The sequence below is a fragment of the Oryctolagus cuniculus genome, chromosome 15 (assembly GCF_964237555.1).
Source record: "Oryctolagus cuniculus chromosome 15, mOryCun1.1, whole genome shotgun sequence".
Lineage (NCBI taxonomy): Eukaryota > Metazoa > Chordata > Mammalia > Lagomorpha > Leporidae > Oryctolagus > Oryctolagus cuniculus.
The window spans coordinates 35,503,608-35,525,715 of record NC_091446.1 but is presented as its reverse complement, the minus strand read 5'-3'; the positions used below and the strand labels follow the sequence as shown (position 1 = coordinate 35,525,715).

At 39.0% G+C, this 22,108-nt stretch overlaps 2 protein-coding genes across 3 annotated transcripts in view; both read left to right on the top strand.

The window, feature by feature from the left end:
* Positions 1-19,849, top strand: part of LOC100349948 (cytochrome P450 2C4-like) — a 38,400-nt gene extending 18,551 nt beyond the window's left edge. Inside the window, exons 4-7 of one of the 2 annotated variants that reach the window (XM_070057565.1) lie at positions 1,677-1,839; positions 2,034-2,186; positions 4,919-5,006; positions 17,572-18,791. In XM_070057565.1, the coding sequence (XP_069913666.1) occupies positions 1,677-1,839; positions 2,034-2,186; positions 4,919-5,006; positions 17,572-17,623 (456 nt within the window). In that variant the 3' untranslated portion in view covers positions 17,624-18,791. Of the gene's footprint in view, positions 1-1,676; positions 1,840-2,033; positions 2,187-4,918; positions 5,007-17,571 lie in introns of both variants that reach the window. The other variant, XM_070057564.1, reaches the window with a different exon arrangement.
* A 496-nt stretch (positions 19,850-20,345) lies between these two features.
* LOC138842990 (cytochrome P450 2C5-like) overlaps positions 20,346-22,108 on the top strand; it is a 42,177-nt gene continuing 40,414 nt past the window's right edge. Inside the window, exon 1 of the mRNA XM_070057563.1 lies at positions 20,346-20,479. The gene's annotated coding sequence lies outside the window, so the exon portion shown is untranslated. The remainder of the gene's footprint in view (positions 20,480-22,108) is intronic.

The following is a 22,108-nucleotide window of genomic DNA, read 5'->3' as shown; positions in this document are numbered from 1 at the left end:
TTCAAGAAATCATCTATTGTATTATACATGTGGTTTCTTTTTTCAGAATACCTATGGAAATTGAACTTCTCTGCAGAATCAATAAAAACTGGTATCACTATGGGTTCTGAGTGGTCTAGGTGAATGAAAGAAAGAAGTAAGCATTCAGTGGCCAACTGGTGGCATCAGAATTCTTTTAGATTCTGAGAAACCCTGCTGTGTGGCCCAGAATGTTACAGGATGGAAGAAACTGCTCCTCCTTGATGTGCTGCATGCAATGTCCTGGCCCTGCCTCTGGTGCTGCTGCTGCTGCTTGTTCTTCCTCTTCTTCTTCTCCTTGTCCTCTGTGCTCCTCCTCCCTCTCACCCCCTCTACTCCCTTGTCCTTTTCGACTTTTTCCTCCTCTTCTTCCCTTCTCCTTCTTTTTCTTCTTCTTCAAGATTTATTTGATTTACTCAAAAGACAGAGTGACAGAAACATAGGACAGACAAAGCAAGAGATCTCCTGACCAGCACTGCAGCAAAGCACCTGGAGCCTCCTCTTGTGATGCTGGCATCACATATGGGCGCCTTTTGAAGACCCGGCTGTTCCACATCTGATCCAGCTACCTGCTAATTATAGTGGGACAGCATCAGAGCATAGTGCAATTTCTTGGGCCCCTGCACCCACATGGGAGAACAGAAGAAGCTCCTGGCTTCTGGAATCATCAAGGCCTAGCCCTAGGGCTGTGGCAATTTGGGTAGTGAAACAGCAGATTGAAGATCTCTCTCTCTCTCTCTCTCTCTCTGTGTGTCTCTCTCACTCTCTCCACTGGCATGGGAGACCCAAAAGAAGCTCCTGGCTTCAGATTGGCCCAGATCCAGCCATTGCGGCAATTTGATAAGTGAATCAGTGAATGGAAGACCACTCTCACTCTCTCTCTCTTGCTCTGCCTCTTTGACTCCTTCAAATAAATAAACAAATCTTTAAGAAGAGAGAGATCCCATCAGCTGTTTGACTGCACAAAGGACTGGAGTGATCAGGGCTGAGCCAGGTCAGAGATGGGAGCCAGGAACTCTTCCTGGGTCTCCCACGTGGGTGGCAGATATTTTATAAGATTTTTTTTACGTATTTGAAAGGCAAGGTGACAGAAAGAGACACAGAGAAAAAGACATCTTGTTTGTTCTCTTTCTGTCTTTTAAATGCCAGTAGATTTCAAACTGGGCTGGGCATTAGACAGGGTTGGGGTGACATGTAAGGACATACATCACTAGTGACATCAGGACTCTACTGAGTCAGGATCCTCATGATAAGGGCTTGCCATGTGATCCTGAAGTCATCTGGGTATTGATTTCAAGCCACAGAATTTAAATAGGCAGCAAATAGACTCTAATTACTGGCTACAGGAAAATGAGATTAATTTAGAATTCCAGTCCCAGTTTCTTTTTTATAAAATAGTGCAATTAACCTTATGGAGTGTATTATTTGAGAATTACATGTAAACTGCATACCGAGTACATGGGCTATTCTATGGTGCATCATAGGTCATTCATAAGAGGCAGACATAATAATCACGATCATATTTAATTATAAATAAAAATATTTTGAATCCATGGCAGAATAAAGAGATAACATAGACAATGCTGGTATCTGTCCAAATCAGACACACTCTGTGGCTGACATGTGGTTTATTTGGTGATATTTATTTCTCTTCCCAGTTCTCAGAACGCTATGGCCCCGTGTTCACTGTGTATCTGGGCATGAAGCCCACTGTGGTGCTGCATGGATTCAAGGCAGTGAAGGAGGCCCTGGTTGATCTTGGAGAAATGTTTGCTGGAAGAGGCAGTTTATCTGTGGGTGAAAAAGTTAATAAAGGATTTGGTAAGTGTTAGTGTGTGTGTGTGTGTGTGTGTGTGTTTGTGTTAAACAGTGGTTATGAGATGGAGTGGTTAGAAAACAGAGACTTGAAAAGCTCCTCAGACAGAAGTTGGCCATCTGTGTGGCTGCCTCATGTCAGCTTCTTCCTACTTGCTGGGATCTCCTTCCTCCCTAGTTTCTGTTTCTCATTCTGGCAGGAATCGTTTTCAGCAATTGCGCAAACACATGGAAGGAGATGCGATGCTTCTCTCCCGTGACCCTGCGGAATTTCGGGATTGGGAAGAGGAGCATTGAGGACCGAGTTCAAGAGGAGGCCCGCTGCCTGGTGGAGGAGCTGAGAAAAACCAATGGTAGGTGACCCTTACCCCACATCGCTGACTCTCCCTGCTCCTTCTCTATGCTGGCTGGGAAACCTTGCAGGGTGGGCGGAGCCTAAATCCTGAGGCCTGGTTGCCTCTCCAATGCAGCAGGGGTGGTTTGAAGAGAGAGTGGGGGAGTTTGTGCGGATCTGTGCTGTGTGTACAGCATGGTTCTGCGTCTGGTGCAGATGTGAAAGTTCATTTAATACTCTCCTGTCCCAAATCAGTTTCCTTTATTTTAAATCAGAAATCATGAAAGTAAGTTTTGAATGTTACTTTTAGGAAAGAATGTTTTCTCCATAGCATGAATGCTGTTGTCTATTGTAGAACATTTCATGGTGGAAACTTGGCAAATGCATATGGTGGCATTGACCCATCAGCCTTTTATGGGGCAAGAACCGCCCCTCGCGGCCTTTCATATATGCATGCTCAGCTTCACTGAGATGTCTGAGGATCCACCAGGCCTGTGCCTAGTGCTGGACACCAGTGGTGCTGTGTGCAGTTTTGTCTCCCTAGGCAAATCCCAACAAAGTTCCTGTCACTTACTATTCTCTGTAATCACACTGTTTACAAAAATTGCTCTCCCTTGTTGAGTCTACTTCCTCTATGGATTTATTTGTTTTGAGTGAATATAGCCAGTAACATAATTCTGCACATACACAAACATGAAGTGATTTATTTAACAAAATTTCAACTGTTGATAATAGCTGTTTATATTGACTTTCCTTAGCAGAGTGTGGCTTTGTTTCTGCTGTGCTTTCTCTCTGTGTTTATTAGATTTTGTTTGAGAAATTGTGACATATTTTCCTCCACAACCAGGTCTACTGCTCTGAGATGTGTTGCTCACAATGTGTCTGATTATCACTTCAGGTTCCAAATTACCTTGTTTTACAATTCTCTCTTCTAAGCAAAGTGAAAGACTGAAAATCGGGTTTTCTGTAGGTAACACATACATACACACAAATACACAGTTCCCAGGGCTTTCCAAATTATCCTCTACCTCACTGGGGTAAAAACACTTTGTCTAAATACGTGGAGTACTATAAATGTTAAGAAAGCCTGACAGAGAAGCAAGTAACTCAGGTATCCTAATGTCCTGTTCTCTACCATGTATTCTGACCACTTTTAATCAAGATGCCCTTTTGGAGGGGGCTGTGAGGTGTCTATAGCTATGAATTTGGGAGTTCTTTACCTATAAAGTTTATTGATCATTTGATGGTAACATTTGCACTGTACAAATCTGCCATTTAAAATGAAAACCTTGTAGGATCTTTGTCTTTAGTGTGCTGTACATTGAGATTTAATGCTATAACGAGTACTCAAACAGTATTTTTCACTTTATGTTTCTGTGTGGGAGCAAACTGTTGAAATCTTTACTTAATGTATGCTAAACTGATCTTCTGTATATAAAGAGAATCGAAAATGAATCTTGATGTGAATGGAAGGGGAGAGGGAGTGGATAAGGGGAGGGTTGCGGGTTGGAGGGATGTTATGGGGGGAAGCCATTGTAATCCATATTCTGTACTTTGGAAATTTATATTCATTAAATAAAAGTTAAAAAAATAAAATGAAAACCTCTCCTGCAGTTTCATTTGTTTCTTTAAAGGGAAAGACATTCAGACACACCACATACACACACACACACACACACACCCCACAGACACACACAAAGAGAGAGAGACAGAGAGAGAGAGAGGGAGAGTTGTCTCATCTACTACTTCCTCCCCAGATTCCCACATAGCCAGGCCTATAATGAGCCAGAAGTGGGTACTCAATTAGGTCTCCCACTTGAGTGGCATGAACTCAGCTACTTGAACCATCACCTGTTGCCTCCAATAGTCTGAACTCTCAGGAAGCTGGAGTTAGGAGTGGGGCCTAGTGTTGAACCCAGCACTCTATCTGGAATGCAAATCATTTTAGACGGTATCATAAGCTTCATAATTTAGTTTTTGGTTTTTCTCATATTACAGGCATGCCTTCAGCTTTAACAATTTTTTTTCTTTCAAGTATGTGAATTTTCTCATAATTTGTCTCTTTTTCCCTCTCTACTGGTTCAACACTTCATTTTTCATTATTTGTGACTATTCGTTATTTTATCTATTAGAAGTTTCCTGGCCCACACTGTTTTCTGCCTTCCATTTCAGTGCTTTATTGTCTAGAGACATTGTACTCATGCATGATTCTGGTTTGAAAACCTGAATTATTACATTTAAAACAGTTTTCAGTATCCTTTCCAAATAGCAGATCTCTTTTGATAAAAGAGTGCATTGAAAAACAATAAATGTGATTCAGTATTTGAAATCTCAATATTTAGCCAGTTAGGTTGTAATGGTCAACTCAGGCTTATAGTAAAATTATGTTTGATTTCTTTTGTGCTACTTTTTCTTTTTAATGTCACAGGAATTTGTAGGCAAGATATTGCTTAAAATATCTAAATTAACATGAATAAAAATAACGTGCTTTATATGTATATTTAATGGTGTTTTAAAATTGTTTTCGATTCTTCAGCCTCACCCCGTGATCCCACCTTTATCCTGGGCTGTGCTCCCTCAAAGAGATCTGCTCCATTATTTTCCATAATAACTTTGATTATAAAGATGAGGATTTTCTTAAACTGATGGAAAGATTAAATGAAACTGTTAGGATTCTGAGCTCTCCATGGTTGGAGGTGGGAGTGAGATCTTTTGTTGCTGGGAAGCCATTTATGTTCCTTTATCTGACAGGTGCTAAATGCTACATGGACCAAGCTATGAAGAGAATGTTTAGACAGCACAGTCCCAGCAGAGCTGATGTCATTGAACACTGTGAAAGGTGATGGAAATTTTTATTTACACACAGCAAAATGAGTGTCCAAATAGTGGGCTGGCGTTTATGTCCATTATCTTCTTGTCCAGTGATTTTTCACTAAACTCCAAGCCCTATTTCTATGAAGCCACTTCAATGACTGAACACAGAATGTCTTTGTCAATCAATGGACATCCAGGCTGTTATTTTCTTAAAATATTTATGCATATGATGGCAGGATCAGAGAGAGAGGAAGAAACAAAGGGGAGAGGAGGAAGAGGAGAAGGAGAAGGAGAACAAAAGAGAGAGATACCTTCTATCTGCTGCTCACTTTCTGAACACCCACAACAAACATGGCTAGGACTCAAACCTGCATACAATATGAGATGCAGGCTTCACAAGTGGTAGCTTTACCTGCTGCATCACAATGCCGTCATTTCCTATTATATTTTAAGTTTGTAGCAAATGATTTATGAAACAAAATGAGAATCATATAAAGAGGAGATTATACTATAGAACAGGCCAGTGCCACAGTTCGCTAGGCTAATCCTCTGCCTGCGGTGCCAGTACCCTGAGTTCTAGTCCTGGTTGGGGCACTGGATCTGATGCGGTTGCTCCTCTTCCAGTCTAGCTCTCTGCTGTGGCCCGGGAGTGCAGTGGAGGATGGCCCAAGTGCTTGGGCCCTGCACCTGCATGGGAGACCAGCAGGAAGCACCTGGCTCCTGGCTTCAGATCAGTGCAGCGTGTGGGCAGCAGCGGCCATTGAGGGGTGAACCAACGGAAAAGGAAGACCTTTCTCTCTGTCTCTCTCTCACTGTCCATTCTGCCTGTCAAAAAAAATTATGTGTGAGTCTAGGAAATTAAATTTATCTTTGATAACCTGGTCAGACTTCTCATGCTCAAATATTTCTATAAGCATATAGAAATACCACATATTTATAGTAAAAGCATTTTTTAAGATGACACTATTTTATTCATATTTATATCTGTAATTCCTATTTATGGCAGGGTTTGCATGTATATATGTATACATACACGTATTATAATGTTTATCAAATTATTGTAATCTCTTTTAGTTTTGCAATACTTTCCCTGCTCTCACTGACTATTTCCTAGGAATCATAGAACCTTAGTAAAGAATATTGATAATACAAAAAAATTTATTATGCAGAAAGTGATAGAAAACCAAAAATTTCTGGATGTTTACAACCCTAGGGACTTTATTGATTGTTTTTTTGATCAAAATGGAGCAGGTAAGATGTTCACAACAGCTTGTTATTTGTTTTCTTGTGTATGTTTAGATTCATTGAAGAATTCTGTATATACAGTGGATATTTAAATGATCATCTGGTTTGACAAGCAATTTACATATCTACAGAATGAATGAACTCTCAGTATTATGAAAAATATTAGTGTACTTTATATAAATTTTGTGGAAATAAAAAATTAAAAGATAAGTTATTTTGGTGTAAGAAAACGAAAGCCAATATATATTTCCTATAATGTACATTACCATAAACGTGTTGAAGGCACATAATATAAAATTAAATTGTTAAATTATTAGAATAAATAGGTTTTGTTTTTAGATAAAAATAATCCTGCAAAGGAGAAACATAGAGTGCATCTCCTGTGCAAATAAATAATTACAAACAATGAAAAAATTACAAAGTGTCATGGTGTAATGTGAAGATGACATCATCATTGCACAAGTGTAAGGGAGAGGGGAACAAAGCTTAGTCTGCATATCCTACACATTGAAGGAAGTATTTAGAAATTTGCAGTGCAGGACAGGAGAGGGAATTTCAGATGGAGTGTGTGGTGTGTGTGGAGGTGTTCAGTTGTATAATGGGAAAGAATAGGTAGAAGAGAGAAATGGATTTAGCTGAGTGTAACACAATAACTTGTACAGACGTGGAGACAGAGGTTGGTGTCTTGAAGGCAACCTGGGAGCATGGATCATGTCATCACTGCACTCTTTGTTGAAAAGGTTATTTGCTCCCCACTGCATACATTGGCACCCTGGTCATAAGTCAAATGAACATAAATATAAGTTTGTTTGTAGGCTGTCAGTTCCATTCCATTGATCTATGTGTCTGTTATCGTGCCAGCTGTATATCTTGAAGTCTTAACTACTGTACTTTTCAGGTATAGAAGTGTGAGATTTTTAACATTGGTTGTTCTTTCTCAAAACCATTTTGGCTATAATAGGTTCCTTGAATTTCAATGAAAATTTTAGGACAAGCTTATAAATTTCCACAAAGACACTTGTGAATATTTAGAGGGATTGCATTAAATCCATAGTCTTTTCATTATTGTCACGTAAAAATTGAGGAGAAACTTACATAACATGAAATGGACCATTTTACATTTCACACTGGTGTTATTTAGTGTATTCTCAATGCTGTCCAAACACCAACTCTCTACTTTCAACACCTTTACATAACTGCACAGACTCCTATCCTTTCCATTAAATGATCGCTCCCCAAACTCCTAACCTGTCAGGCAGTGAGCTTTAATCTGCGTTTTGTCTCTGTGAATTTGCATATTATAGACACATCAAGTAAAAGTACTGAATGTATGTGACCATTTGTTTCTGGCTCCTTTATTTTAGCACACTGTTGAGAGGTTCACTGTGGCACGTATCATTACTTCATTCCTTTTTTGTAGCTGGATGGCATTCCACATTGCACGTACACATACCACAATTTGTTTATCATTCTGTTGATGGATGTTTGTGTTATTTCTTCTTTTGGCTCTTGGAAATAATGCTTTTATGAACATCTACATGTAGGATTCCTTATGGACACACTTTCATTTTTGTAGGGTATACCTAAATGTGAAATTTCTGGGTCATATGGTAATTTGCTTTCTTTATAATTACCATGGGAATACTGTTAACATTCTAAATCTGTAACAGTCTATTTTGAATTGATATTAACTTCAAATTGCATTTTTAATTCTTTCCCTATCTAGCTCCATTACCCCCTTTCTTTGTTATTTGTGGGTTGTAAGAAAAAATATTTATTCATGTCATCTTTAGATAGAAACACTTACTTCTTTTCTATTTGAATACATTTATTTTTTTTTTCATGTCTAATTTCTCTGGCTAGACCTTCTACAGCTATTCTGAATAGCAGTGGTGAAAGTACACATTGATTGTATTATTTTCCTCCTTTTTATTTCAGAGAATAAGATTTAGGCTTTAAAAATGTAATAAGATTCAGTTTTGTAATTTTTCAAAGCCTTCTGTATAATGATAAGGAAGTTTATTTGTATTTCCTGAGTCCCTTTTTATTGTGAACAGCACTGCATTATTCAAATTTCTTTGTTTCAAAATTTTATTAAGGCATTTCATATATACAAATTTAGGAACATAGTGATTTCTCCCAACCTATCCTTCCTCCCACTTGCACTCCTAACTTCTTTTTCCTCCCCTTCCCCCTTCTCTTCCCATTCTTATTTTTTGCAAACATCTATTTTCAGTTAACTTTATTACCCTACACTAGGCTAAGAGTTCAACACATAGTATGAAGAAAAAACAAACCTCCTCAATGGTTGAGACAAGGGCTATTCAAAACCATCACATCTAAAAGTGTCAATTTCATGCCTACAGATCTTTAAGTAAGCTATTAGTTGGCACAGATCAGAGAGAACATATAGTATTTATATTTTCTGGACAGACTTACTCCTCTAAGGAGAATGGTTTCCAGCTGCATCCGTTTTGTTAGAAAAGGCAGGATTACTGTTTTGTTTTTTTTTTAAACTGATCTATAATGTTCTATATTATGTATATATCATAATTTCTTTATCCAGTCTTCAGTTAAGGGACATCTGGGTTGATTCCATATCTAAGCTATTGTTAAATTTGCTGAAATAAACAAAGGGGTACATATAATTCTTTCATATGCTGATTTCTTTTTGTTTGGGTAAATTCTTAGGAGTGGAATGACTGGGTCTAATGGTAGGTCTGTATCAGATTTTTTAGGCATCCTCATACTGTTCTCCAAAGTGGCTGCACCAGTTTACATTCTCATCTACAGTGGTTTAGGGTGCCTTTTACTCCATACCCTCATCAGTATTTGTCATTTGTTGAGTTCTGTATGAGAGCCATTATAACTGGTGTGAGGTGAGAACTTATTGTGGTTTTGATTTGCATTTCCCTAATGGCTAGTGATCCTGAGCATGTGCTCAAGTATCTGTTGGCCATTTGAATTTCCTCTCTTGAAAAATGCCTGTTCAATTCCTTTGCCCGTTTCTTCACTGGGTTGATTGTTTTGTTGTTGTGGAATTTGTGGAGCTCTTTATAGTTTCTGGATGTGAAGCCTTTATCAGTTGCATAGTTTGCAAATAATTTCTCCCATTCTGTTGGTTGCCTCTTCCCTTTGTTGATTGTTTCTTCTGCAGTGCAAAAGCTTCTTAGTTTGATGTAATCCCACTTCAATTTTGGCTTTGATTGCCTGTGATTCTGGGGTCTTTTACAAGAAGTCCTTGCCTATGCCAATGACTTGCAGAGTTTCTCCAATGTTATTTAGTAATTTGATGCTATGGGGTCATAAATTTAGGTCTTTGATTCATTTTGAGTGAGTTTTTATATAAAGTAGAAGGTATGGTCTTATTTCATATTTCTGCATGTGGAGATCCAATTTTCTCAGCACCATTTTGTTTAAGAGACTGTCCTTACTCCAGGGATTGGTTTTAGCTCCTTCGTCAAAGATTAGCTGGTTGTAGAAGCATGGACTGATATCTGGAGTTTGTTCTGTTCCATTGGTCTATATTTCTTTTTTTTGTCAGTACTAGCCTATTTTGATGATAATTGCTGTGTAGTTGTGCAGTGTGACTTAAAATCTGGTATTGTGATGCCACCTGTTTTGTTTTTGTTGTGTAAGATTGCTTTATCTATTGTGGTCTCTTGTGATTCCATATGAATTGTAGAATTATTTTTCCAAGATCTGAGGAGAATGTCCTTGGTATTTTGTTTGGGATCAGATTGAATCCATAAATTGTTTTTGGTAGTATGGACATTTTGATGATATTGATTCTTCTAATCCATAAACATGGAAGATTTTCCCATTTTTTTTGTATCTTCTCCTACTTTTTTTCTTTATTGTTTTGTAATATTCATTGTATTGGTCTTTGACATCCTTTGTCAAATGTGTTCCAAGCTATTTATTTTTTGGTAGCTATTGTGAATGGAATTGATCTTAGAAGTTCTTTCTCAGCTATCAAATTTTCTGTGTATACAAAGGCATTGATATTTGTGTGCTGATTTTGTGTCTGCCAACTTTGCCATAGTCTTTTTTTTATAAGTCTCTATAGTCTCTTAGTGGAGTATTTTGGATCCCCTATATATAGAATCATGTCATCTGCAAATAGGGTAGTTTGACGTCCTCATTTCCAATTTGTGTCCCTTTGATTTCTTTTTCTTTTCTAATGGCTTTGACTAAAACTTCCAGTGCTATATTTAATAGCAATGGTGATAGTAGACATCCTTGTCTCATTTCGGATCTTATTGGACATGCTTGTAATTTTTTACCTCTCAATAAGAATCTGACTGTGGATTTATCATAGATTGCCTTGATTATGCTTAAGAATTTTTCTTCTATACACAATTTCCTTAATGTTTTCTTCATGAAAGTGTGTTTCATCATGAAAGGATGTCATATTTTATCAAACGCTTTCTCTGCATTTATTGTAATGATAATATTAGTTTTTTTGTTAATGTAATGCATCACATTGGTTGATTTGTGAATGTTAAGTCATCTCTGCATGTCAGGGATAAGTCCCACTTGGTCCAGGTGAATGACCTTTATGCTGTGTTGTTGGATCTGATTAGCTAATATTTTGTTAAGGATTTTTGTGTCTGTGTTCATCAGAGATATTGGTCTATAGATCTCTTTGTTGTTTCTATTTATTTATTTAATTATTTATTTTTAAAGATTTATTGATTGATTGATTATTTACTTCCCCAAAGAAACATTTTATTTAAAGAATACAGACTTCATGCATTTCATACATACAACATTAGGAATATAGTGATTCTTCCCACCATACCAGCCCTCCCACCCACTCTCCCATTCCTCATCCTCCTCCCTCTCCAATTCACAGTTGGCATCTGTCTCGTCTCAACTAGTTGCTGTGCACACAAGAGCTGGTGTAGCTGTTACCTGTATCCAAAATTGCATCCATCCTCTGTCACTCAGTTGCCAAGTGCTGTTGTGGAAGTTATGGGAGGGAGAAATGTTCCTCTTTTGCCCACTATGTTAGCAAGTATTGAGTCCCCCACAGGGCTCCAGGACAGACTCATGGTAGGTTCTCCCCCCAGCTATATTGCCAGTAGCATGGGCTGCTACAGTATGATCTCACCTCACTTTCCATAGCTGTTTTCTCTTAGGCGCCCAGCCGCTGAGTTCCCGTGTTGTGTCCATGTTCATGCTGTGCGTCTGTGCCCTCCGCATAGATTCTGTCTGGAGAATTTCCACCACAGTTTTCTCCCTAACTTTCCCCTTGGAATGCAGTATCTTCAATTTTTTTTAACTATCTTTCCCTATAGAGCAGTAAGCTCCCTTCCTATTCTGGCAACTTGAACTCTTACTGCTAATGCTTTTTAAAAATCTGTTAAGATGATTTTTTTTCCACATTCTAAAAATGGCTTATCCTACACTGATCGCTTTTCTTTTAACCACCCCTGAATTTCTTGGATAAATTATATTTGATTAGGATGTATAATACATAAAGAAGTTTAAAGTGTGGCAAAATGTGCATAACAGAAAAGTTGTTAAACTAATTATTTAAGAGGAGCAACATTTGGTCCCATTGAGCACATTCACTTTGTTTTGTAACTATCACCACCATCCATACCAGAATTATTTTATTCTACAAAACAGAAACTTAATATCTATTAAATAATAATTTCTTGCTCTCCAGTCCCTGTCAACCATCATTCTACGTGCTGTTTCCTGGTATTAGCTATTCTAGGTACCTATAACTGGAAACACAAAATGTTTTTCCTTCTGGGACTGGCTTTTCCTACTTGGCATAATGTTGTTATTATACACTGTATCTTTTTATGTTATATCCAGTAACATATATTTATAATTTCGCTATAAGATTTATTTAAAAACACATATTAAAAACATAAAAATATTAATTTTTACCATTACCTATATATTTACTCTTTTTTAATTATTTTCTTTAAATATTTATTTATTTATTTGAAAGGCAGAGTTACAGACATTACGAGAGAGATCTGCCATCCACTGGTTCACTCCCCAAATGTCTGCAATATCCAGAGCTATGCCAATCCAAAGCCAGGAGCCAGGAGCTTCTACCTGTTTTCCCACAAGTGGGCAGGAGCCCAAGCACTTGGGCCATCTCCCACTACTTTCCCAAGAGCATTAGCAGGAGCTGGACTGGGAGTGGAGAAGCCGGGACTTGAAGTGGTGTCTATATGGGATGCTGGCACTGCAGGAGGTGACTTTACCTGCTACACCACAGTGCCAGCTGCGCATAGTTATTCTTAACAGGAATACTTATCTCTTAGTATATCTTCAAATTCTGAGTTTCTCTTTGTTTTTCCTTTATTTTCTTTCTCATTATTGTTATATTCTACTTTTTCACACATATTCTTGTAACTGTATTTCATTCTTTGTATATAATTTTCTTCAGCTCTTGAACATTTTAGAAATTTAACTTTAAGATTTTATCATGAGACCAATGACTTTGTTTCCTCAGAAATTACTTCTGTAAAATCATTTTTTTAAAATATTTATCTATTTAGTTGAAATGTAGAGTTACAGAGAGGCAGAGCAGAGAGAGGCAGAGGCAGAGGCAGAGAGAGAGAGAGAGAGAGAGAGAGAGAAAGGTCTTCTAGCCACAGGTTCACTCCATAGATGACCGCAATGGCCGGAGCTATACCAAACCGAAGCTGGGAGCCTGGAGCTTTCTCCAGGTCTCCCAAGTGGGTGCAAAGGCTCAAAGACTTGGATCATCTTTTACTGCTTTCCCAGGCTATAGCAGAGATCTGGATCAGAAGAGGAGTAGTCAGGACTCGAACTGGCGCTCAAAAGGTACACCAGCACTGCAGGTGGTGGCTTTGCCCACAGTGCTAGAGTGTTGTCCCTGTAAAATCATTTTTAAATTCTGAATGGGTCATATTTCTTGCTTCTTTGTATACCATGTAATTTTTTGTTGAGAAATGGACATAATATGTCAATTCTGGAAATGATAATTTTCTGCATCACACAAATTGTATTTTACCTTGACAAAGCCTGCAATTACATATTTATTTAGAAAATATTAAATTATTTTACCAAAGGTTATATTTCCTGTCATGTGGTCACTTGGATCTTGTTCTGTTTTCTCTGCTACTGGTCAGTGTGTGACAGATTTTGTTAAAATCGGGTCCAGTAAAAATAGAAAAAAAAAATGTTAAAGTCATTGTGCTTCTTTAAATTCCTCACTTAATGCCCTGGAGAAGTTGTTGGAGCACATGGGATTGAAACAATGCCCAGCCCATCAGCAACCAAAAGGCACAACTCCTTATTTTTAAAGGAAAAAATTCCCCTTGCCCAGTCTGGGACCAGAAAGCCACACAGCAGCATAGGACACTGGCCCCAAAATTGCCTGCCACAGAGCTGAGGTACGACGTATGTTGGCCTCTACTTATACGAGAAACGCCAAAATTCCCAGAAATACAGCAGACAAGTTCTTCATCAAGCACTAGCCTGAAGGCTGCAAGTGTCTGATGAGAACCCAGAGTCCTGAAATACTTTCCCCAGACAGATGTTTCAAGGTCAGTGATTTTCTTTTCCTGCAGGGACTGATTCCTGAACTTCCTGATAGCATGCTTGTGGCATTGCTCTAGAATTGCCATCATAGCAGTATTACTGCTCTATTTTATGGAAAGCCTACCACTTTGCTATTTTTTTGTGTGTCTTTGTGTAGCAAATGTATGTGCTGAGAGGATTTAGTTTATTTTCAGAGTATTGATTATATAACACTGATATGCACAGATCATTTCGATATTATAAAAACTTCATTAATATAATGCCTACTGAGGGACTGGTTAGAAAACTAAAACTATAAATATAAATGATCTCTTGTCCTCAATATTTAAAAATTTCTCCTTCCGATAGGTTCTCTGTCATGCAATCTTTTCAGTCCTTTCCAAACGCGCATGTCCTTTTCAATGGCTTATTCTCTCCTAACATACAGTGTGTGAGAACCCCATACAGTTAGTCCATTAGTCCTGGCATCAGCACTACTCCTATTCTGTCCTTGGTCAGTGTGCACAATGAACGTCTCAGATGTATCTTCATGACCACAGCGTCTCTTCAACTTGTACCTCCCGATTCATTCCTGTGTGTGTCCCCCGTCCATCTTGCCAGTTGCTTCCCTTCTGGACACAGTGGTGCTGACCTCATCATTTCTTGAGGAACCTTTTATCATTCTAGGTTTTGCTGCCATATCAGCTTTACATACTTTTAGCTTCGTAATGAACTTGCAGGTACAATTGATTCCATATCAAGTTTTGGCAGAAGGCGAAAATTGTGAACTCTATATTGGGCATGAAATAATTTCATGAGGTGCTCCTAACTTACTGATATAATTATTTATTAAGATTATGCTGTGTGTAAACAGAAGGAAATGTAGTTAATGCTGGCTTAAAAAATGATTCATTTACATCAAATACAAGGTGACTCAAGTTCAGACAATCTGGCAATAATACAGAAGTTACTAAGCATTTGAGTTGAGTGACCTCCATTTTCCCTTGTCATTTTGGGACTGGCTAATTTAACTAAACATAAGGTTTCTATCGCTAAAGCTAGGAATTCACTTTTTATGTGTATCACACAGTATATTCAACAGTATGCATATAATCATGGTTTCTTTATCCAGTCATTAGGTGATGGAAAGCTGAGTTCAGTCTAAAGCTTATCTACTATGAATTGAGGTAAAATAAACATAGGGATTCCTTATGTTTACATATGATTTTTAGCATAAATTTTTTCAAGATCTGAAAAGAATGTCCTTGGTATTTTTCAAATTGTTTGGGGTGGTATGGACATTTATGATATTATGCTTTACAATAGAAGAAAATGGAAGAGTTTTCCATTTTTTATGTATTTTTCTATTTTTACTTAATTTTTTAACATTTTCATTGTAGAGATCTTTCACACCCTTGGTTAAATTTATTTCAAGGCCAGCGCCATGGCTCTATAGGCTAATCCTCTGCCTGCGGTGCAGGCACACCGGGTTCTAGTCCTAGTTGGGGCACCAGATTCTGTCCTGGTCGCTCCTCTTCCTGTCCAGCTCTCTGCTGTGGCCCAGGAGTGCAGTGGAGGATGGCCCAAGTGCTTGGGCCCTGCACACCATGGGAGACCAGGAGAAGCACCTGGCTCCTGGCTTTGGATCAGCGTGGTGCGCTGGCAGCAGAATGCCGGCTGCAGCGTCCATTGTGGGGTGAACCAACAGAAGGAAGACCTTTCTCTCTGTCTCTCTCACTGTCCACTCTGCCTATCAAAAAAATATTTCAAGATATTTAAATTTTTGTAACTATTTTCAATGAAGCTAATCTTACAATTTCTTTCTCAACCATGGCATTGTCTTTGTATCCAAATATTACTGATGTATTTATGTATTGATTTTATATCCTGCAGATTCTCTCATGAGTTCCAATAGTCCCTTGGTGGAGTCATTTGGTTCCCTTAAATAAAGGATCATGTCATCTGCAAACAGGGAGACTTTGACTTCCTGCTTTCCAATTTGTATCCCTTTGATTTCTTTATTGCACAATAGCTCTGACAAAATTTCTGGAACTGTATTGAATAGTAATGGTGAAAGTGGACCTCTTTGTCTTGTTCCACATCTTAATGGATATGCTTCCAATTTTTTCACATTGAATATGATGCTGGATGTTGGTTTGTCCTATATATTTATATGGGAATGATCCTTCTATACACATTTTCCTTAAAGTTTGGATCATGAAATGGTGCTTTATATTATTAAAGGATTTCTCTGCACCTATTGAGTTAATCATATGGTTTTTATTTCACAATTGTTAATATGATGAATCTCACTTATTGAATTGCATATGGTGTACCTTGTCTGCATACCAGGGTTAAATCTCACTTGGTTCAATTGAATACTGATTCTGAAATGTTGGATTTGAATAGCTAGTATTCATCTGAGAATTCTTGCTAAATGCTCATCTGGGATTTTGGTCTCTAGTTCTCTTTCTTTGCAGTATTTTTTCTGGTTTTGGAACTAGAAAACTTTTTGGTACCATGCTACCGTCTAGGGAACTGGTAAATTCCTTTTTGTACACGATCAGGAGCACAACCCGCAATGTCCATGGACTTTCTCTGCTCACAATACATCCTCATTATTCACCAGGTTACTGAGGCTCTGGGTTGTTGACACATTCCTTCCACCCTGAGAAATCTAAACTATAGGTTGATTGAATTCTTCCTCTAGATGCATACTCGGGATACCTAAGATATCTTCCTAGAAGGTAAAATTGAGAAGACTTCCTGTCACACACCATGATAAAGATGTTCAACTCCACAACTTCATTGAAATTCTTCTATGTGGTGTCTCTCACCCTGCAGAGTCTTGTCTGGAGATATAAGTATAAGCAAGCACAGAACAGTACTCAAAGACCTCACCCAAATTAGTGACTAGTTGAGTAAAGATAATCAGTTTCCATTGTTTTTAGTGCTGTACGAGAGGGATGCATACTCTGCAGGGGGTAGGGAGGAAGTATGGAGAAAAGATACCTGGTTCTTGCTCTCTCATATCCAATTGTGAGGCATGGTGTGGAGTACCCAACATTCTGATAGTAAAGATGACATTTCATCTGGCCCAAAAGAAATAGACGTAATGGACAGAAGAGAAATGAAGCACAGTATTAAGGACATAATGAATGAAAGGATCAGAAAACTGTTCTTATGCAGTCAGAAAAAACAGTAGAATGCAAAACCTGAAATTTGTGCATCAAAGTTGCTGAAAAATGTGCATGGCTAGGGCTAAGAGGAGAGAGAAGTGTGCCAGGCCTTATACATTTGTCTATACAAACCTTTCCAAACTTTCATCCATGCATCCATCCACACATCCATGCATCCATCAATTACCATCTATTTTCTTTGTACCAGTTACTAACACAGTGTTTGTTACATTCAGAGTTACAGACCTGCAAGTGATCGCCCTCTGTTATATATTAATGTTAGCCATCATAAAACACACCGAACACCAGAGTAAGGGAAAGGGTTTATTGGGAAACACCCTACAAACCGGAGTGAAGGGGCAGCGAAGGAAAAAGAGAATGCATGTCTGGGATGGATGTCTAATATAGTTTTTCCAGGGGGTGGGCAGTGAGGTAGGAATTAGCCAATCCCATTAGGTTGGGGGTGGAGCTTGGCACAGGTAGTTTGGGCCATGTGGCTACCTGGCTTTCAGTAATGGCGGCCGGTACCGGGGCATAGAATGTCAGTAATGGCGGCGGGTACCGGGGCATAGAATTTAGATCACGCCACAGATAAGAGACTGCACCTGTGCCAGTTTACTAACACCTCTCTCTGTTTGTTATTTTCAGGAAAACGGATCTGTGTGGGAGAGGGCCTGGCCTCCATTTTGCAGAACTTTGAACTGCAATCTCCGGTTGAGCCAAAGTACATGGACATCACTGCAGTTGTCAACGGATTTGTTTCTGTGCCACCTTCATACCAGCTATGCTTCATTCCTATTTGAAAGAGAAGAAACTCTCTTCATCTGAACTGTTGTCTGCAACTCCCAATCTTTAGAGGCATTGTCTATCCATTAACTCCTATAATATTTAATTTTATTTAGTTTCCTCCACTTCAATCCATGATGCATGATCAGCCCTCACGGTTGGTGCAGGTTTGCTTAAGGTGGGGCTCAGCTCAGTAACCTCCATGGTGTGGTGTGATGCAACTAGCCATTGTGTCACATGGGCCTCTGCACCAGACTGGGACATGATGCATGGACTTCATCCTGTTGAGGATCTGCACTTGTGGGAAGGGCAGCAAATGCTGAAGACATTCAGTGTAGATTCACTGGTGATAAGGGAGCATTTCTCACTGTTTACACCATGTCCATGGTTGAAGTGGAGGGTGCTGTCATGATTCAAGTATTCACCTCTCTCTGCATTAAGACAGCATTTTTTAGAGTGGTCATCACAGTAAGACAAAAACCTGGCATTAGCTTATCAACATTAGCTGCAACATAATTGAAACCCACAATCAGTTTTCTTCACATTTACAAGAAAATGAATATTCAGAAGTGTCTGCTTACATGGACAGGTCCACACCCCTGATACATCGGGTTATATGCAAGGTAGCAAAAAATCCTGGGAAAAATTCTCACTATTCAGAAAACAACAATTTATTTCAACTTCTGCAAGAAAGATCAGGGCTCTGGAATATGAAACCACTTCCAGCAAAACACAGAAGTCAAAACGCAATAGAAACTACTAAGGGCAACTGATGAAAAGCTCAGGATTTCCACAGCGAGCTGTGGGACTAGTGTGCAGAATCAGACCACTTGTCTGCAGGACAGTGGCTCAAATTCAAAGACCTAGAAGCTCCCTTGGGGGAACAGAATGCAGGAAATGTGGAAGCAAGAGATGTAGAGAATGTTGACCACCCAGGGAAGGGCACAGAGCTGAGTGCGCAGTTAGACATTCCAAAGTAAAAGAACAACCTAGTTGTTGGGATGTTCTTACTGCTTTGGGAGATTCCTCTGCTTGCCATCTCTTCAATTTCATGTAATTCTCATTATCAGCATGTTGGCACTCAGCGCTTTATTCCAGCTCCTTCCAGAGACAACCTCTCCATTGAGCTCTCGGTAAACACTGTTTACCATCCAGCAGTTTGGAAGGTAGATGGAGGATTTTGAGGTGTACTGACTGAAGGGGGTTTCTCACCAGAATAATGAATATTTGAAAGATCTTCATCCAAAGTAAAGGACGCCATAGTTCTTCCTTGATTCTTGGAAATCCGCAGTTTCTCAACTTCATCTCTTTCAGGTACTTAAGTCCATTGCGGTGAAAAATTTTTAGAAACCTTGACCAGACACACTCCAGTGTACTGTTTGGCTCCAGTCACATTGAGTTCCCTGTACTTGGCCATGAGTCTATTGGAGGTGGAAGTGAGTGAACTGGAGCAGCGGCCTCAGGTTCTTGGGTGCTGTGGGGCAAGTCTCCTGAGCAAAAAGTAGCCAGGGTAGAAGGTGGACTGCAAGGAGGCAGTGCTGATCACTGGCCAGGGTACTAGGAAACCTGGAAGTGAGGAATACAGGAGGTTATGATATTAAAATATGAATTGTGTGGTCAAGGATGGTAGTGTGGAGGAATCACTATGTTCGTAAATTTGTATGTATGAAATGCAGGAAATTAGTATTCCTTATATTAAAATAAGTGCTGGGAATCAATGACTTTGAACAGTCCTTGTTTTGACCGTCGAGGAGCAGTTTTTTGTTCTCCTTCATAGTATTTTGTTGAACACTTTATTCAACATAGAGTTAATCATATTTGTATAGTGTAAATTGAAAATGATATTAGTAAAATCAAGAGTTTGAATTAGAAAAAGAGGAGGAGAGCCTAGGGAGATTACTGACACCATAAAAAAGAGTGTCAAATTGCTAAGTCAACAACAGGAGTCACTGTTTGCGTACTCCTCATGTAAGATCTCTGGCCTTAATATGTTGTTCAATGTGAATTAACACTATAACTAGTACTGAAACAATATTTTACACTTTATGCTCTGTGTGGGTGCAAACTGATAAAATATTATTATATACTAAATTGATCTGTATATAAAGAGAATTGAAAATGAATCTTGATGTAAATGGAATGGGAGAGGGAGCGAGACATGGGAGGTTTGCAGGTGGGAGGGAAGTTATGGGGGGGAAAAGCCATTGTAATCCATAAACTGTACTTAAGAAATTTAGATTTACCAAATAAAAGTTTTTTTTTTTTTTTAAAAAAAAAGAGGAGGAAGAAGGGTGGGAGTATGGGTGGATGGGTCAGCATTGTGGGAATATTAACTGTTGTACCTGTGAAATGTATAGTTTGCAACTGTAAAATTGTATAGTTCTGCATATATTTGCAAAAATTTACATCTAACAGTACAGTTTACAAACTTACCATGGGATACCAAATCCCTTTAAGCTCAGTGGTAAAAATAGCATTTTAAGTGTTAAAGTCAGCATTTGGATAGGATTAAGTGTTAAACTGATCATATAGATTGGATTAAGTTTTTGGTAACACAAATGGAATTAAAAAGGAGCAAATATTCCAACATGGGAAGCAATTCACACAGCAGACTCACAGAATGGAGCATCTGGGACTTGATTTGGAGCCAATGACGATGCTGAACTGCAGGTGGTGGCTTTACGCATTATGCCACAGCACCAGTCTGGAACACTGGGATTCTAAGACAATCACTTTTACTGATGTACTGATGACACTATATATCACTGAGGTAAGAATTGCTCATTTCTGAACATCAAAATAAATTTGGGGCCGGCGCCGTGGCTCAACAGGCTAATCCTTTGCCTAGCAGCGCCGGAACCCCAGGTTCTAGTCCCGGTCGGGGCGCCAGATTCTGTCCCGGTTGCCCCTCTTCCAGGACAGCTCTTTGCTGTGGCCAGGGAGTGCAGTGGAGGATGGCCCAAGTGCTTGGGCCCTGCACCCCATGGGAGACCAGGAGAAGTAACTGGCTCCTGCCTTCGGATCAGCGTGATGCGCCGGCCGCAGCACGCCAGCTGCGGCTGCCATTGGAGGGTGAACCAACGGCAAAAATGAAGACCTTTCTCTCTGTCTCTCTCTCTCTCTCTCACTGTCTACTCTGCCTGTCAAAAACAAACAAACAAATAAATAAATAAATAAATAAATTTGGAATAGTTGATCTCAGACATCACTTTTATCTTTGGATTTTATATGATCGTGGGACTAGTGTTTGGTGTAACACTTAATGTGCCATTTGGGACTCCTGCATTCCCTAGCAGGGCCTGAGTTTCAGTCTCAGTGCTGCTCTCCATTCCATTGTCCTGAGAATGCACACCCTGAGAGGATGCAGGCTTGACTCACATTCCTGGGGCCATGCTACCTACGTGGTTGTCTTGTGTCGAGTTCCTGGCTCTCAATTTTAGTCTAACACATCACCAGATACTATGGACATTAGAGGAGTAACCCGCAGATGGGTGGTCTCTCTCTCTCACCTTTCTTTCCCAGTCCATCTCTCTCCTTTTCAAAAAAGATTATCCATGATTTTTATAAACACTATGTGCATATAAACAGTCCAGGCAAGATGTCAACTCATGGGAAAGGAGGAGAAGAAGAGCAGGGTCACATATGTTCAAGGAGTAATGTGATTGCTGTACAGAGAGTGACAGAGGTCAGAGAACACAAAATAATTGGTGATGTTCTGTTAAGAGTTTAGAACTATGTGAATTAGGCAGAAAATTTCTTCTCTTTCTCCTGAATGTTGCATGAATCAAGAAGTGGAACTGTTCAAGTTCTAAACCGTATTGAACCTGATTTTGATCAATTATTGTGGTAATCATTCACTAAATTCATGTTGATTATGAAAGCCACAGGTTAGAGTGAATCACACAATAGTGAATCAAAGCACACTCTGAAAATGTTGGTGAACCCAGTTGAACTGAATGCCTTTTTCAAAGAACAGAGCAACACATGGAACACATGGAATCAGTTCAGAAGTCGAACATCAGCAGTTTGTGTGTCTTTGATCTTGGGACTGAATCTCCCAGGCCACGTTTCTCATCCCTCAAATGGAATGATTTTACCTTTTTTAGGCAAAGTTAACAGAATCCAAATAATGTGTAGGGTGTGAAACTCTTTGTTAATTGTCAGAATCTCTCTATTCATGACCAACAAAACATTCTCTAAGGTGTTTCAAGACAAAGCTTAATTTTTGCGAATAATTTTAGAAATAATAGCACTAGCCAATTTACAGAAACATCTGATGATACTGTAAGAACATGCCTTTGTATAAGCATAGTCGTTGGTGATCTAGTAACGTTTATCTTTCAGTGAGGTTTAGATTCTCATGAACACAGTGTCACCTCCTGCTCAGGTCAACAAGTTG